This window comes from Crocodylus siamensis, chromosome 10, assembly GCF_052110815.1.
Source record: "Crocodylus siamensis isolate JL-2025a chromosome 10, ASM5211081v1, whole genome shotgun sequence".
In the NCBI taxonomy this organism is placed as follows: Eukaryota; Metazoa; Chordata; order Crocodylia; family Crocodylidae; genus Crocodylus; species Crocodylus siamensis.
In genome coordinates this window covers 1,805,040-1,821,522 of record NC_143404.1, presented here as the reverse complement: position 1 = coordinate 1,821,522, position 16,483 = coordinate 1,805,040, and the positions used below count along the sequence as shown (strand labels likewise).

The window sequence follows — 16,483 nt, the reverse complement described above, 5'->3', positions numbered from 1 at the left end:
CACCAAATTCACAAAGGGATTGGACCCATTTTTGGAGGAAGAGGGGCATCACTCACTATCGAATGTGGCCTGGGGATCAGAACTTCCTAGACCTGGGGCTGTAAGTGGGAGAGGAACTGGGGATAAAATCCTGGTCGCATCCTGTTCACTTGACTCCTTCAGCATCCACGCTCTGCCACTGGGTGATGCACCTTTTTGCCGTGCCAAGGGGTACCATGAGCCAGTGCCCACCAGAAACAATAAACTGTTCTTAAAAAGGAAGATTTAACAACTGAATTTGTGGGATAAATATTAAATGAACAGAGAAGGGAGTAAGGTCAGGGATTTGTAACAAGGGTGCTGGAAAGGGACAGAGAGCACAGTGTGCTGCCAGTGCCCCGAGTCAGGGGAACCTGTGGGTGCCAACCAGTGAGATGCTGCCCAGAGATGTGCGGAGGAAAAGATGTGGGTGGTGGGGATGACTTCCTGGTCTGGTAGGTGGGTGGCTTGGCTCCCGGGCACGATGGGGCTGCAGTGAGACCCAGTCCATGGCAATACTTAATGACCCCATCAGAGAGGCACCAGCTTTGGGGCATGCAACAAAGAGCTAAGCCTCCCGACTCAGCAGCTTCAATTCAAGTTGCAGGGAGGGAGCTGGGGTGTTAGCTGTAGCCATGTTGGTCTAATAACACAGGCAGACAAGGTTTTTTTGATAAATCCGATATCTTTTATCAGACCAACTTATATAGTTGGAAAAATTCTTTGCAAGCTTTTGGGTATAAATACCCTAGTTGAGGTTGGATATTAGGAAAAACTTTCTCCCGAGGAGGGTGGTGAAGCACTGGGACAGGTTACCCAGAGAGGCGATGGAGTCTCCATCCTGGGAGGTTTTGAAGACCTGCTAGACAAAGCCTTGACTTTGTGTTTGTTCTTAAGGAACACGTTTGATGTCTGAAGCCAAATCCATCCTGGCTCCAAGCCCAAGCATCCCTACTACTGGCAAGCATCCTCCACCCCGCCTGGCACTTCCTGCGTTTCCAAATCCTTTGGCGGGTGCCCTACGTGCAGGCCCCAGCCTGTAAGCTCGGGCTCGGACACGGGTGGCGGGTGCCTCTCGAGCCAGGGGGTAGCTGCCCCTGACACCAGTCGGGGATGCGGCGGGGCCCCCACGTGCCCCACCGACTGGAGGGGGGGTTTGCCGCGGGGCTGACCGGTGGCCCTGCTCCCCGGCCGGTGCTTGCAGGGGGCGCCGGCCCTCCCGCCTGAACAGGGAGTGCGGCACCGCGCGTGCCCCCGACGCATCACCGCCGGGCTCGGATGCTGCCGTGTTGGCCGCCCTCACCGGAGCGAGCTCGGGAGGGGTCTGCCATTTCCGCGCAGTGGGCCTAAGAGTGGGAGGGTCACGACACACGCGTTCCCCCCTGCCAGAAAGGTGGCCATCCCTTGCCTGCCCGTGGGAAAGCCACCTGATTTTTTTTATTTTTGCAAAAACCTTCGTTTCTCTCGATATAAATACAGAGCCCCACAATGCCTATAAACAGAGGGCCGGCGCGCTGGCTCCGCCCGCGGCGTTCCCGCTCCCCGCCCCCTGGCGGCGCGGCGCGGCGCGGCCCCTGCCCGGCCCGGCTGCGCTGCGCTGCGCTGCGCTGGGCGGCGCGCCGTGCCGTGCCGTGCCGTGCGGGCAAGCCATGGCGGCGGAGCGGCCGGGCCCGGGCCCGGGGTCGCGGTCGCCCAGCCCGGGCCGCCTGGACGTGCGCTCGCCGCACTTCGACCCGCTGCTGGCGCTGTACTCGGCGCGCACGCCGCTGCCCTGCCCCGCCGCGCCCTGCTTCAACAACCTGGCCGAGTACGAGACCTTCCAGCGCGGCCTGCGCGCCCGCCGCCGCCCCGCCGCCCGCCGCGGGCCCGGCCCCGGCCCCGGCCCCGGCCCCGGGCCCGACCCGCAGCGCCTCCAGCGCCTCCGCAGCCTCATGGTGGCGGCGCCCCGGCGCGACGGGGACGAGGCGGCGCGGGCGGCGCGGAGGCGGCGCGCGCCCAAGAACGTCATCACCAGGATGCCGCGTAAGCGGGCAGCTTTGGGGGGGACGCGGCTGAGGCAGGGGCGCGCTCGCTCCCCCATAATCCTCCCTCCGTGGTGTGCTTTGGAAAAGCCTGTTCCGTTCTGTCAGAAGCACAGCTTTTGAACCCGGAGCCGGGCCAGGCCGCCGCTCGTGTCGTTGTGACCGCTGCGCCTGCCTGCGACGTGCTGGTAAACGCCTCGTTACCGGCTCGGTCCTGCGGGCAGACGGCGCTGGGTGATGGCGCGGAGCTGCGGGACCGCTCCCTTCGCACGCTGTGGCGGTGCTCGGTTTGCCTTTTGCAAACGCATGCAGGCAGGGCACAAGGCCCGTGCCATCCTGTCGGCGGTAAGGTGCCCTCGCCCGAGACTTGAGCCAAGAAAAATGCCATTCCTGTCCCACGACATGTAGCGGAGGGGCGCTTGGCTGATAAATATAACATCTTTTTTGGAGGGTGGGTAGCGCTTTTACTACTGAAATGGTGTCATGCTCCCCCTGTCTTAAATGTGGTCAGTAAAGCCCAAATTCTGATTGCCTAAAGGCTCGACTTTGGTGTTCATACTTAGGCAGGCGAGGTTCTTTGGGTAGATGTGATCTCTTTTATTAGACACAGTTGGTTTAATAAAAGATCGCATCAACCCAAATTTCCAGCTACTCAGGTGGTCTTAATAAAAGTGATCACATCTACCCAGTGAACCTTGCCTGCCTGTGTCCTTACACCGACACAGTGACACACAAAAGCGTGTGTTCATATCTAGGCACTTAAACATAAGGGCCGAGGTTACTTGATGGGTTTCCAAGCGCGCGTCAACTCGAGTCCCAGTGCCGTAAATCCCTCTGAAATAACTGAGGCTCAGCACGAACACTTGAGTCCTGTTTGCGTGGGGTTCCTAGCAGGATTGGGCCTATATGTGTGTCGAGGGACTTTAATTTTAGGTACCTGGGCTGCAAAATTATTAAATTAATTAATTATTAAATTAATTAAAGTCTGCGCAAGAAACCTTCTTCTGACAGGGCAGTGCTCATGTCTCCAGTAAAGAAGTCAAATGGCTTAGAAAGGAAACATGCTGTAAATGTTTGTACAATCACTCCTTAATATGGAGTTTTGCAGAAGATTGTGACACAACTCACCTTTTAACTAACGTATGAGAAGCTGTGAAATGGTGTATTTTAAGAATATTTTATAGCCACAATTCTGTGCTTTCTATGTACATATATAAGGTGATCGGGACTTGTGATAGAGATGATATCTCTTTATTAAACCAACAAGATTTTTGCAAAAAATTGCTTTAATTCTTTAATTAATAAAAGATATCATCTCTACTGTGAGTCCTGATTGCCTTTTCCTCTAGACCAATATGGTTACAACTTGGATACCATGTACAATTTATTTATAATATGTACTTTATACTGAGACCCTGCAGTTTGATGGGGCCTTGATACGAGTTCAGAGTGAAGTCCTAGTCACTGGGTCCTGGATGCTCTCTGCGTTTATCCGACTGGTTTGTCTGTGTTAGTAAGTGGATATTCAGATGAGATGCACTTTAGTAGATGCGTGGCTTGCGATAAATATTCCTGTGCTGCACGTTCACGCTGTGGTGTTCTGAGATAGCGGTGACCAGGTGTGAAGTCACCCCACCATTCCCACCCTGTAATGTAAAGGGTTACCTGGGAGGCCAGGCTTCCCGCCTGTTCCATAAGTAACCTAAGTGAGGCTAGAAGCGGAGGAAAAGCTGCTGTGAAGTTGTCTTTCTCGTAGCAAGGGCAAGTGACTTCTCTTTCCCAGCGTGCTGAAAGCAGGAAAGGCACCTGGTGGTGGATGCAAAGTGTTCTTCGTTGCCTTGCTCTTGTTTTTGAACGTGCTTTGTGCTAAAGCCACCCCCGAGGAAAGACACTTCACTAGAATTTGGGACTTCATTTTATCTTTCTTGGTCGGAGTAGCTGCCCTCTAGCTCACCATACCTGCGTTCTAAGGGATTACTAGAAAGCTATTAAATAGTATGTTTATCTTTTGTACAGCTAGGGCCTGGATTTTGAGGATGTAGCTAACTAGGTGAAGCTTTCTTCTGCATTGATGGAAAAAAGTGATGATCAACAGTAGTACCTCCATGGATAAAGCCACGGGCAAAAATAGTTGCATGCAGAGCCTGGGTTTAATGCTTTTTGATGTTTGCAAGGCAGGTATGTTCTGGAGAGATGAATTACCTGACTTGCTGCTTGTTTCCTGAGAAACGAATGTCAGATTATGGAAGTACGTTGTGAATAATGTGTTTTTTGCCCTTGCGATCAAATGAAGTTGGAGGCTGAGGACAGGAATTAAAGATATGGGAACAGCATGTGTCTTCCATAGATGCAGAAGTGATGGAAAAACAATGTTTCCTGCCAGTGCTTATATGCCCTGTGTTCTGGTAAGTGAGAGGGGTGGTAGAAATGAGGAAGATATTCAGGTTCTTTTTTATAAGAAGCTACACCATCAGGTACATTTTATTATATTTTTTAAATATATTCCCAGTTATGTGAGGTTTTAAATGTGTAGTTTGTGTGAACAGGTTGAAATTGCACATCTAACTCATGGTAGCATTGAGCTGATGTTGCCAGCATGGTCCGGGAAATTTGCGAGATGTAAAAATTCTGTGTTGTGGGTGATGATCACTTTGTATTGGACCGGTTGTATGGTTGGTATAGATGTAGGCAAGCTTTTGGGTATTGCAGGACCCTTCCTCAGGCATCTGTCATTGAAATGGCTTCATTAATGGTAACAGAGGGTAAAATTGTAGTTGAGGCATTGCCTAGGTGTATTTACCACTATGTTGTCAGGCAGCTGTGCAACAGGTGATTCACTTTTTAACTTGCTGCTTGCAGCCTAGGCCTACATTGTGGCAGGAAAGGTATGATTTTCCCCTGACTTTGTAGTGGCTGTCCACTGTGGATCGAAGAGTTAAAATTGCAGTTGAGCGAATCTCCTCCATGCTGGGTGATCAGCCCTTTTGCTGCTTTGTCACGGGATGGAGAATCCGGGGGTAAATACTGTGCAGCTAATCCAGGCGGCTCGTCCCGTGGGAAAGGCACTCTGGCAAGGAGAACTGCAGTGGTCAGCTGCTGAAACAAGAATTTCTCGTTATATTAGATTGACCAAGGATATTGGATCCAAGAAAGTGTAGTGATCTGTTGTTTTAGACTCTTCATAAAGGGAATTAACACATCCCTAAATGAATCAGGTGCCAAAATTTACTGGCACAATTTGGCTATTTTTTTAGCTTAACAGTGACATTTATTTCAGAGAATGTGTGCCCTGACTGCAGTAGGCAGTTATGGCTTTGCTGGCCCTTTTAGGAGTCTGTTCCTTCTTCCCTTACGTTTTAGCATTAGAATTTAAGTGGGTGTTTTTGAGGTGTAGCAAAACAGTTCCTGTCCTTAATAGATAAGGCTCATTTAGTTCTCAGCTATGTTAAGAAGGGGCCTTCCTATACCATAATTTGTGTTATCTGACTATAAATGGAGGTTCTCTGTATTGGGAATGACAGATGTGTGGGTATAATACATGGTAACACGGTGGAATGCCTGTTTTATTGTATTATAAAACAGCACGGGGGTAGGGTTTGCTACATATCTGAAACAAACCAGGCTCTCTCTTTTTTTTTCTGTCGGAAATGCAGTGTGCTGACCAATGGTTTTTGATATCTGTTCTAGTTCATGAAGGCAGCCCGCTTGGGGAGCTTCATCGGTGTGTCCGAGATGGCGTTAAAATCAACGTCCATATTCGCACTTTCAAAGGGCTGCGTGGTGTCTGCACGGGGTTTCTGGTCGCATTCGACAAATTCTGGAATATGGTAAGTATTGTGCTGCTCTTTGATTTACAGCTACTGCATTGGAAACATCAGTGCCAGACAGGGAGTGGACTGGCAAGTTGGTACTTTGGAGGATTCTTTAAAAAGAGAATCCCATTTCCTGATATTTAAAACAACAAGGACACAGTCTGATCACTGGTTTTCAGTTTTGAGTCTCATTTTTCCGACTAAACTGTCAAGAAGGGAGCTCCTCATTTGATAATATTTACAAAAAGTTCTGCCATTTAATCATTTAGCATCTTGCTATTAGCCATGAGATACAAAATAAAGTGTTGTTTGTTCCACTGTGCTGTAGCCTCGATGCCCACTGGGAGATGCTGAGAGAGAGCAAGAAGTGCAGTGGCTGTAGTGTGGTTTGATATTTCTGGATGTTGCGTACAGTCTTGGGGAGAAGTAAATCACTGATGACATTCAAGCTCTGTTAATCCTTCTTCCCTCCAGTTTCCTCTCTTGGGTATCAGCCACAAAACCAGAACAGGGTAAGGGAAGCCTCCCCCCAAGATTTCCAAAAAAAAAGAGACTGAGTGAGGTGTTACAGGACTGCGACCCCCAAGTGAGAGAGAAGTTTAGAAACAGGGTGGGAATACTCAATGTCATCTTGGGGGTATTAAAAATAAGGTTTATGCCTGAAGAGAAGAGGGAGATCTAGGCTGTAGAGTAGAAATGTCTACTAGGCTCTGTGGCTCCCCAGTTTGTGTACCTCAGTATAACAAGTGTGTTTTGGATATTTGGAAATCTACTCCAGAACATGGCGTGTCGTCCATGAGATAAGAGAGCTTTGTATTATGGTTTAGAAAGCTGTTTTCCTCTTTTTTCTTTCCTTTTTTAACTTTTCCTTTTTTATCTTTCAGGCCCTAACAGATGTAGATGAAACGTATAGAAAACCTGTACTGGGGAAGGCATTCTACAATGAGCCCCAGCTCACACTTACCAGGGTAGGTAGCCTTCTGCCTGCATGTTAACTGGCCTTATATACCTTACTTTTCATTGTGGTGAAATATGTAGCATCAACCTGAAAGTCCTGGTCCTGGTTATGTCTGTACCTACTCCAGATTTTATTGGAATGGGAAAAACTCAGAGAAGCAAAAATGCTTTTTTGCTATATTTTGCACTTTTAAAAACAGCCTAGATATTTTTGGCATTAGATATTGATGTCACTTTGAATTCCTGTCTCCTGCAGTGTCATGAAATCATCACTCCTGTGCATTGCACTGGAGTAGGAGCCTGCATACTTGTGGTTTTCCCAAACTGTATGAGAGGATGTTTATCAACAGGGACAAAACTGGTGCCAAGGGGTGGAATCCATACTAGGATAGGTTTTCCATCTATTTGGAATTGACTTGTCAGTCTGCTGTCTGTTTAATGTGTTAGTGTTGCACAAATCCCAAAGTACTGACATAAAATGGAGTTTCTCTTTCAGTTTCAGCGCTGTTGCATTGTCAGATTCATTTCTAAGCCTGCCTAAGTCTATTTGATATATTTGGTCTAATAAAAGACATCGCCCACAAAAATAGTTGCTTTCTGCAGTCATGATATGTCAAAATCGTGACTGCAGTAGGAAAAAGAGCTGTTCAGCAGTCATATATTATTACATATGCTGATTGTTGGTCACATGCTCAAAATTTGACTTGAGCGTGGAGAATGAGAAGCCTGTTTCTCTGAATGTGGCCACTTAACTGAGTGTTCCCTTACAGCTGTTTGACAGGCTCAAACTACGGGAGTCCTCTGAAAAGAAGGGAGCTGATACAAAGACTGAGCCAGAGGAGACGGCCACAGCAAGCGAACCCCAGCCGCTCGGACGGAAAGTTGGGTCAGGATGGGGGAGAGCAGAAGAGGAGCGTGAGACGCAGAAACACGTGGGCAGAGGTGGAGAAAAGAAGACGGCAGGTGACAGCTTGCCTCTGGCAGTCAGAAATGAGGCTGATTTGCCAGGCAGGACTGCCCAGACAGAGGGCACTGGTGCAGGAGCTACCACTGCAAGAAGCCAGCCCCGGAAAAAAAAGAGGCCCAAGGTGGATTATCAGCAGGTGTTCACACGCCACATAAACCAGATATTTATCCGAGGAGAGAATGTCTTGCTTGTCCACTTAGCGCATTGACTTGGCAGAGCTGAGTCAGTATATTTAATCAATAGCATGAATCACAGCTACAGCTCTGGCTAAGCATCGTTGTGAAGCAGTATGGTATTATAACTAGATTCCCTTTCTTTAATTTTAACAGGATAGGGGAAATTGCTATGTCTGTCAGGCCAGGGCATCTTGAAGCAGTGGCTACCAGAGCAGCCAGTCTTACACCTCTTGTCAAGGGGCTTGGGACAGGTTCAGCAAGACACTTCGGTTCTGTGAGGCGAGGGGAAACTGGCAGAATCTGACAGGGACCCTGGTCCCTTTAAAGGGCTTCACTAAGCGGGTTGGGAAATGAAATTAGGGTGCTTCATTTGGAACAAAAATGTTGTTCCACTTCAAGAACATGTAACGCTACACAGTCTAAAATGAGTGACCAGTCCTTGGATATTCTGCTTCCTCCAAGTTGTTGCAAAAGCAGTTTTCACTGACAAAGTCAATAGTTTTTAAATGCAAGTAAATGAAGAATCCAGAGTTTCCCCTTTCACCAGGCCTAGCTTTGCCCATGCACCCCAGTCCCTTTGTTCAAGCCTGTTGCTAACAAGGACTGAATTGTGATATGGCCTGAGGCATCTCAGTGAGCACCACCTAAAATTCCTCTTTAGATCACTGAACTGAGGCAGGATTTGTGCTTGCTCCCAAGGGCAAAGCTTGTGCTCTTACCCATTGTGTCATGCTGTCTTCCCACGTTATCAGCAAGCACTTAGCAATGTCAGTCCAGGAGCTTTCTTCCCTGGAGTTCCTCTGCGAGTGTTATAACGGGAGGAAGCACCTGGGAAATCAGTCTTTTCTATTTCTTGTTGTAGCGTTATACATGGTGATATACTTTTCTTGTGAAATTTTTAAAATAAGTTTGTGCTGAGCACAGCCATACTGTAACTAAGCACCTCTGAGGTTCCCTCTCGAAACTAGAGGCACCACCTCACCAGCAGGTCTGATGGGACCCAAGTCTTCGCGATGCTTTCCTACCTATACGAATGATGCTGCTTTGAATTCCATCTGAACCGAGCTTCAGAGATGTGCTTAGAATTAACGAAGTATAAAAATTAAAGCCAAACTGTAGCAAATGAGTAGCTTTATTTTGATAGTTTTCTTCATACCTAAACCACGGAAGAGCACCCAGAGCTGCTGCGTATCTAAAACTGTTTCCAGGAGCCGTTCTTCAGATCTAGAGTGAGCAGAAACTGCTAGATTACCCAGTGGGACCTCTTATTTATTTTCACCCATTTACTCATGTAATTAATTCCAATTATCTCATACTATAGAGCAGCTCTTTTCCTTACAACAAGTATTAGATGTGTCCGAAACACTATTCATGGGTTAAGGGGGGAGGGGAAAAGAAACCTTAGTGCGTTATAACATATCGTGTAATACATTATGCATGACAGTCACAACACTTACTGGTTATATTCTCATACTTTTTCATAATCCTCATGTCTTGAGTACTACATAATCACATTGTTTATGGTTAGGAACATACCTGACACTTCTGTAAATTATGCAGATGATTTAACAAGAGTCTCTGGACACTGAACCACATGTTTTTAAGTGGGATGGTTCAAGATTTTTATTCAGGCATTTCAGATAATTAGGGGCTTAATGGCTAATCAGTAAGCCTGTGGGTCTCTAGTTCAAATTCATCCAGGGATGGCACCAACTGAGTGAAATGGAATCTAATCACAGGCACTCGAGATTATTTGGGAACCAACCAAATTCAGCAAGATTCTGAAACTTCAGTAGAAAAAAAAAAGTGCTATAATTTCTTATAATTGAGTGTAGCCTTGTGACTAAAACTGCTTTCTACTGCCTGAACCAAGACTTTGGCCACTGAAAATGCTTATCTTTTTTTAGGCACAGTTCCTCCTCTTTGGGTTATTGTTTTTGCTGTTCTTAAGAAGCCTTCTGTTGCTTCTCCCCTCTCTTCCAACTGTATCCCCATGTACCATCCTGCATTGCTTTCTAAAATGTTGGAGTAAAAGCTTGTTCTCTTATTTGCATGTAATTCGCTCAGCATGGTCTTTCTGCGCCTTGCCAGTTCAAATTTCTCTCTCATCACTTGACTGACTACAGGCATTTCCAGTTGTTTAAACTGGAACTAAAGGCTTCATTTCTGTCCCTAACTTCAGATGAGAGTTGTTCACTACAATATTCTTCGCTTTTCTTCTGATCATATGCTTTCCTGACACTGCACTGCAGAGACTTTCTTCTTACCTGGTTGATGTGTTAGGGTAGCCTGAGCTCATCTTTCTGCTTTTTGCTTTCTAATAATGAATGTCCAAAAGAGTCCTCTTCTACCCCCTACTTCTGTTTTTACCATAGCCCTTACACAATGTGATTTATCTCTGTTTAGACCAATTATGTGGTGACATTCAGTGGTATTTCTCCTTTTCCTTCTACCCATAATTCTTTTTCTACCTGCCTCAATTCTGTTTCCACCTGGATGAGAGTCACTTGCCTTAAATTCAATACGACTAAGATGAATGCTCTTCCTTCAGCTCGACTGCCATTGTTTTTACTCTTTGATGCTGCCTTCAGTCTAGATGTTGAAGTGAACTTCAGTCCAGCAACTCTATCCACTCTTATCTACAAGATTTAACCAGAGAGATCACCTCCTAAACACCCGCAGGCTTATTACTTATCCTTTAGTAAATATCCTCACCTAGAGCTGCTTGTTTGTGCCTTAATTGCTGCATTGCTTTTGATTTACTCTTTCCATATTTTCAGCTTGGACATCTTAGATAGTTAAGTACCGAGCGACTAGTTTACAATTTTTCCCCCTAACCATTCGTGTTGTTCCTTCCTTCACTTCATGGGATTCCCATCATTCATGTTGTCTGTTAAACTTCTCTTACACTCGTTTCAATGCCTGAACTGCTGTATCCTCTACTTTGTTTTCCCTCGCCTTCCTATCTGATCCCTGTTAGTATTTCCTTGTTGTTTCTGAAAATTGTCTTTTTTCTCCCCTGTAGCCCCCAGTATCTGGAATGTCCTTCCTTTTTGCCACCTTTTCTTTCATTTTTTTTTAATTTTAAAATCCATCTTAAAACCAATTATTATGAACCTTGTCTCTTGGTTCATAATAATTTGGTTGTCACTCAGCAAGAATCTTAGTCAGCAATGGTCCTGTGTGTTTCTTTGTATGTGTTTAGCACTTCCAGTAAAAGTTTCTATGTAAATGCAATCTAATGTGAAATCCTGGAATGAATTCCTCTACCTCATCTAAATCTCTGAAAAGGTAATAATTTGGGTTGTTTTTCCTTCTGTTTCATTGTTTTTAGACATTTCTTTCCTGTATTCTTCTTTACTTCCCAGGATGTTTTGACACAAAATTTAAGTTGTTTCCTACATGCAAACTGTTTCTGCCAGTCCTGATAGCATCGTTGTAAATGAGACTGAGCAGACAGTGCAATAACTTCAGATAATAAATAAACAGCAGGAGCTGCTGGGGCTCTTGGGAAACAAAGAATATGAAGGTAGAAAGTTGGTGGTTAGACTATCAGCAATATGCTGAAATGGAGGAGCTTAGCGGTTGCACTCTGTCTAGCGCCTTTGAACAGTCTGTATGATTGTACAGCAGCAATGCGCGGTGTGTGAAACACGCTGCCTTAAGAAAAGTGTCATGGAAAGGTTGGCAATTATTAGAAATGGTCCTAAAATACAAAGAAAACACATTATTTTATATATATATATATATATATATATATATATATATATATATATATATATATATATATATATATATATATATATATATATATTTTGCTGTCAGCTGTATTGGTGATGAAAGGTACTGGAATTGAACTGCGATGTCACAGTAATGTTGAATATGCTGTAATCCCTTACTTATTGCCAATACACCCTACTTCAAGAACAAAACAGAAACCCAACCCACAACATCTTTTCAAGCACAACTGGTCTCTAAATTTAAAGCCTTGTATCGCCTAGGATTGGAACCGCATTCGCTATGGTAGCACTTGTGCAGAGACGGGGTGGGGGGGTCACTAAGCAGATCTGTTATCTAGGTTGGGAAGGATAGTTTGAAATCAGGATCATGTCATTAGCCTGGGGAAAGAGGAGTAAAAATAACTCTACTTGGCAATTTGCTTATTTAAATATGGTTATGGGTACCATGGTCTTGGTTCCCTCCATGGAAAGGGCAGTAATGGTATCCTTGAAGCCTGGCTCTAGCATTCAGCTTGCTTATTCCAAAGGAATGCAGCCAGCTGCGGTAGAAGGTGTCAAATGTTTTCAAATCCTCCTCCAATTAGGCTAGCCTCTGTCTAGGTTGCTGCCTAAAGATTTTCACTGATTACCAGAGAGAGCTACTCCCTTCCTGCCACCCTCTCACTGAAAATGCAGGTGTGCGTTTACTGTCTCTTGATCCATTCATTCTCCCACGAGGGCAGGGTCACTTTCTGATTTATGGATTTTCCCTGGGCTCCACAAATGTTGGAAGCAGGTGCAGACCTATCAGCAGGAATAGCTCCCTCCTCACCTCAAATACTATCAGGTCTTGTTCTTACCTAGGCAAATATCCCTCCCACTGGGATCACAGAGTGGAGTAATCTTTAAGATCGGACTACAAGGTGTCGTAAGTCAGCTTAGCTGTTCTGCCTGGCTTTAAAGGATATTGCAGCATGGAGGGGGTATGGCCAAAAAATCAACTAACTGGAGATGTGAAGTCAGTGCGCACTAGGTGACATTCGCAGTCAAAATCCTCTTCAGGTCATGCACGTACTCCTTGAGATTTGCATCAAAATCTAATGGCATGCACTTGAATAGTTGTAGGTGTGTTCCTGAGAAGGGGATATTTAAGCATACCTTAGGTGATTTAATAGAATCAGCAAACTGCAGGCAGATCATTTTGGGGAGATCACGAAAGAAAACTATTAAAGGCTTGCAGACATATTTCCCTTGTTACAGACAATTGAAAAGAGGTTTTGGACCATCCTGTAAAGGGGAAATACTTCTTTCAAGGCTGCAGGTTTTTCTTCAGTCTCCTGGTTTGATAGCAGCGATTTTAGAGGAGTCTGGAACCAACCCACGTGTTCAGCATACATCTGTGGGCAGGTGAGGGAGCACGTGGGGCTGGAGGGCTTTCCCCAAGGTCACTCAACGTGCAGCCACCTGGGCCTTCACGCCAGACGGGTGTCGGGTAAGCAAGGCGTCTCCTGCATGGGGCGATGTCGGCTCACTTTGAGAGGCTCTTAAGGAACGCGTGTTTTTAGGGGCTCAGAGAGGCAAGCACATGGAGGCTTCCCCTGCTGCATGGCTGCCTGTGGCAGGGCATAGGATGCTCCCACCTCTTCAGTGTCCTACTTCTACCAGGTGCTCGAGCCCTGCCTGAAGGGGAAACGGTCATGCGGGGAGGTCAGGGCAGGTGCCTCTCATTTGCTCTAGCTGCGGCCTGCGGGTGGGTCTGGAGTGCTCTGCCAGGGAGGAGGCAGAAGCAGACTGAAGTGTTCCCTGCGATGTCTTCCCAACTCACAAGCTTGAGAGACTTTAATCTGAGGTTTGTTCTCCTTTATTTTGAGGCTTTTTTCCCTGTTCCCGAAACTGTTAAATGCCAGGAACGGGGCAGGGGGCAAGGGTAACTTTGGACTTCTGTCAGAAAGGAATGGGAACTTCACTCAGTTACAGTGCCTTAAAACCTTGTCCAGGCCCTTTGTCTGACCGCTGCAGGAAAAATGGGTGGCTGCAACATGCTTTGAAAGTTGGGGCTCAGCCTGGGCAGCTAATATGGCGAGTCCCATTCTATTCTAGCCTTGGGATTTCTTGACTGCCCCAATCCTGTACTGGGAGACGAGAAAGCTAGCCATGACTAGAGAGGAGAGCAGCTTCCTTACCTGATATAACTGGTTTTCTTTGACTTGTATAACTCCCCTGCTGTTGCCTACAAGCTTTAGCATAATCTGGTCCAAGCCGGGTGGTTGACACTGTAGGCAATGCAGGGACAACTCGGGGAGCAGACTGAACTCTGATACTTCCATGACGTTAGCTCTCTGCATGTTTTACAGCGCAGGAAACGCAGTGATTCTAGGGGGGCACAGCCAAGCCCTACCCTTGCTAACTGGCATGTTTGATTCAGCATCCCAAATTTTGCAGAGGAAGCCCTGTTGGGAGAAGAAAAACCAGGTAAGCAACCTGTCTCTTTTGCACTAGCAGTAGGCTGGAGTCTCGGTGATTCTCATTCGTTTCCTGGGGGTGGAGGAGAAGGGCCTGCTTGAGTGGAGGAATATCAGATGGCTTGTCTCCTGATGTTTACAAGCCCCTTTAGATGTCACCGTAAGTGTTCTTGCTCTTAGCTGACAGAAGTGAAAGGCTGTCAAGGAAGGAAAAATGGCTTCTGATGTTCCTGGATAGCTATTTTATTAGCTTCTAGCTTCACAGTATACAGTAGGACGACTTAGCTGAAGAAAATTAGTACACCTGAGACTTTCAGTCTGTCTTGTATTCGTTTAGAATGAAGAGGAGTTTGATCAGTTTGTGTAAAAACATATCCATCCTTTTTTCCTCTCAGAAGATCGGTGCTCTCCCTCAGGAAAAAAAAATGAAAGCTGCTCTGGCTCCTTTAGCAATCGCTTCTGATTTTTGCTGCTTTCAGAGCAAAGTGCAGCTGTATATTGTATCTTCCACTCAATAGATCGTTTTAAGTTTTAGGAACGGAGAGAAATGTTCAACTTCTTTAAAAACTGAAAGGGGCATTATTTGGGGAGTTGGCGGGCTGACCTTTGTTCAGATGGTTGCATGCGTCCGTCATAACTGCATGGATTGGGACTTACTAACTGGTTGCAAATGTGTATAGCTATATAACAAACCTAAGGAGATGGCATGTGCTACCCCACCAAATGCAGGAGTGAGAGTCAGGTGCTGACCAGTTGTAATCCCACAGCTGCCATAAACTCTCTGTGTGGCTTTGGCAAGTCGCTTCTGTGCACTCTCGCTTCCCGCATCCCTAGGACGAGGGCGATACTTGCCTATCTCACAAGAGCGTTGTGAGGATCTAGCGCTTCACAAGTGCTGCGTAGTAACATCAAAACCAAAATGCATTGATTCCACAGAGCGTCTGCCCTTACCCAGCATGTAACCCTTAGCTTTGTGTCTCAGCACACTAGAAAAGTGCAGGTGTCAGGTGTATTCATGCACTTGAGTCTTGAAATAACTTGTTTCTACATGGCGAGACCTGGGTTGGCTGCAGAGTTTCTACTTTACACCTGAAGAACCGTGATCTGGTAAAACCATCATGGATGAGTGTATAACTTGCTTCGAATGATCTCTGTCTTCCTGATCTTTTTATTATTTCTTGGAAGGAATTGCTGGTATGAATATAACTGAATTTGCATTACTATGCTTTTGAGAGAGAAATATTTGTGTACAAAGTGCTGAAACTGCAATGCAATAAATATCTCAGTGTAACAGGTGGTTTGAAGGTTATTCTTGGTGGTTTGAAGGTTATTCTTGGTGCTTTGTTAATTTGTGTAACAAGCCATAAAGGGAATCATGTGTTTCTTGTCCTGGTGGCAGTAGAGACCATTGTGTCCCAGCTCTGCGGTTGACTTGTATGATTCAGGCAAGCCTTTCTAACCTTGTTCTATGGTTTATCCATTATCCAACTGTAAAATGGAGAGGTGGGTACATACTGTTTGTGAAGCATGCTGATACCCTGCGATGAAAGAAGCTAGTTATGTGAGTTCTGCTACTCTCTGCAAGGCAGTGCCCGAGGCTCCGCTGTGTCATTATGGAACAAAATGGTGGAACCTATAAAGGTCTGTTTGCCCACACTCCAACTGCACAGCCACTGGAGATGCACATTACACACACAGACACGCGTGCGTGCGCTCGCTCTCTTTCTGTTGCTGGCTTTCCTCCATCAGTTACCTGCTTTTGAGGCTCAAGACCATAAGCAAGACTATTAAGCATCATCCAGCTTGTGCTGTTTACTTCTAAAAGGCCTCCTGATGGAGCTGGGTACCTAAGCACCTGTCATACCCTATGGGTGTAAGTGTTTTGCAAAATTAAGACCACCATCTATAGACTGCTTTTGGCCTCAGTTACTTGACAAAGCCCTGGGTCCGTTGTACTGACCATGTCAGCTCCTCAAAGGGTTGCTGGACTGTGATGTTTTTAGAGATTTCTCTCTCTGCTTTCGTGCTGTTTAGTTCAGATAGCTGCATATTTGTTAAAAACCTTATTTCATTATTGCAAAGTTGGGGCCTGTTGGGAGGGGCTGGGGGAACAAAACTCCAGTAAAAAGCCAATAATTTACAATAGGAGAATGATGTGAGTCTGGCTGGGTTCACAGTGAGCACTCCAGGTCACTGACTTTCATTTAAATCAAACAGCACTGCAGGTAATCATCTCCCAGAAACTCCCCATCTTATGCAAGGAGTTGGCTCTCTATTTCGTGGGTCTGGCTCCACCTCTGCAAGTCCTGTGAGCTGTTACAGAATCGGCTGCATGGGTGCTGACGGCTTTC

The 16,483-nt window shown here is 46.1% G+C and overlaps 1 protein-coding gene across 2 annotated transcripts; it reads left to right on the top strand.

Moving 5' to 3' along the window:
• The first annotated feature begins 302 nt into the window (after positions 1 to 302).
• LSM11 (LSM11, U7 small nuclear RNA associated) lies at positions 303 to 11,445 on the top strand. 2 transcript variants are annotated; one of them, XM_090064592.1, is made up of 4 exons: positions 303 to 1,825; positions 5,727 to 5,866; positions 6,736 to 6,819; positions 7,579 to 11,445. In XM_090064592.1, exons 1-4 carry the CDS (start codon positions 1,507 to 1,509, stop codon positions 7,981 to 7,983), a joined length of 948 nt encoding a protein of 315 aa, XP_089920718.1. In that variant the 5' UTR covers positions 303 to 1,506; the 3' UTR covers positions 7,984 to 11,445. The 2 variants fall into 2 exon arrangements, with proteins under 2 accessions (XP_089920718.1, XP_089920717.1); XM_090064591.1 differs by having other exon boundaries at positions 1,551 to 2,040.
• The last annotated feature ends 5,038 nt before the right edge of the window (positions 11,446 to 16,483 follow it).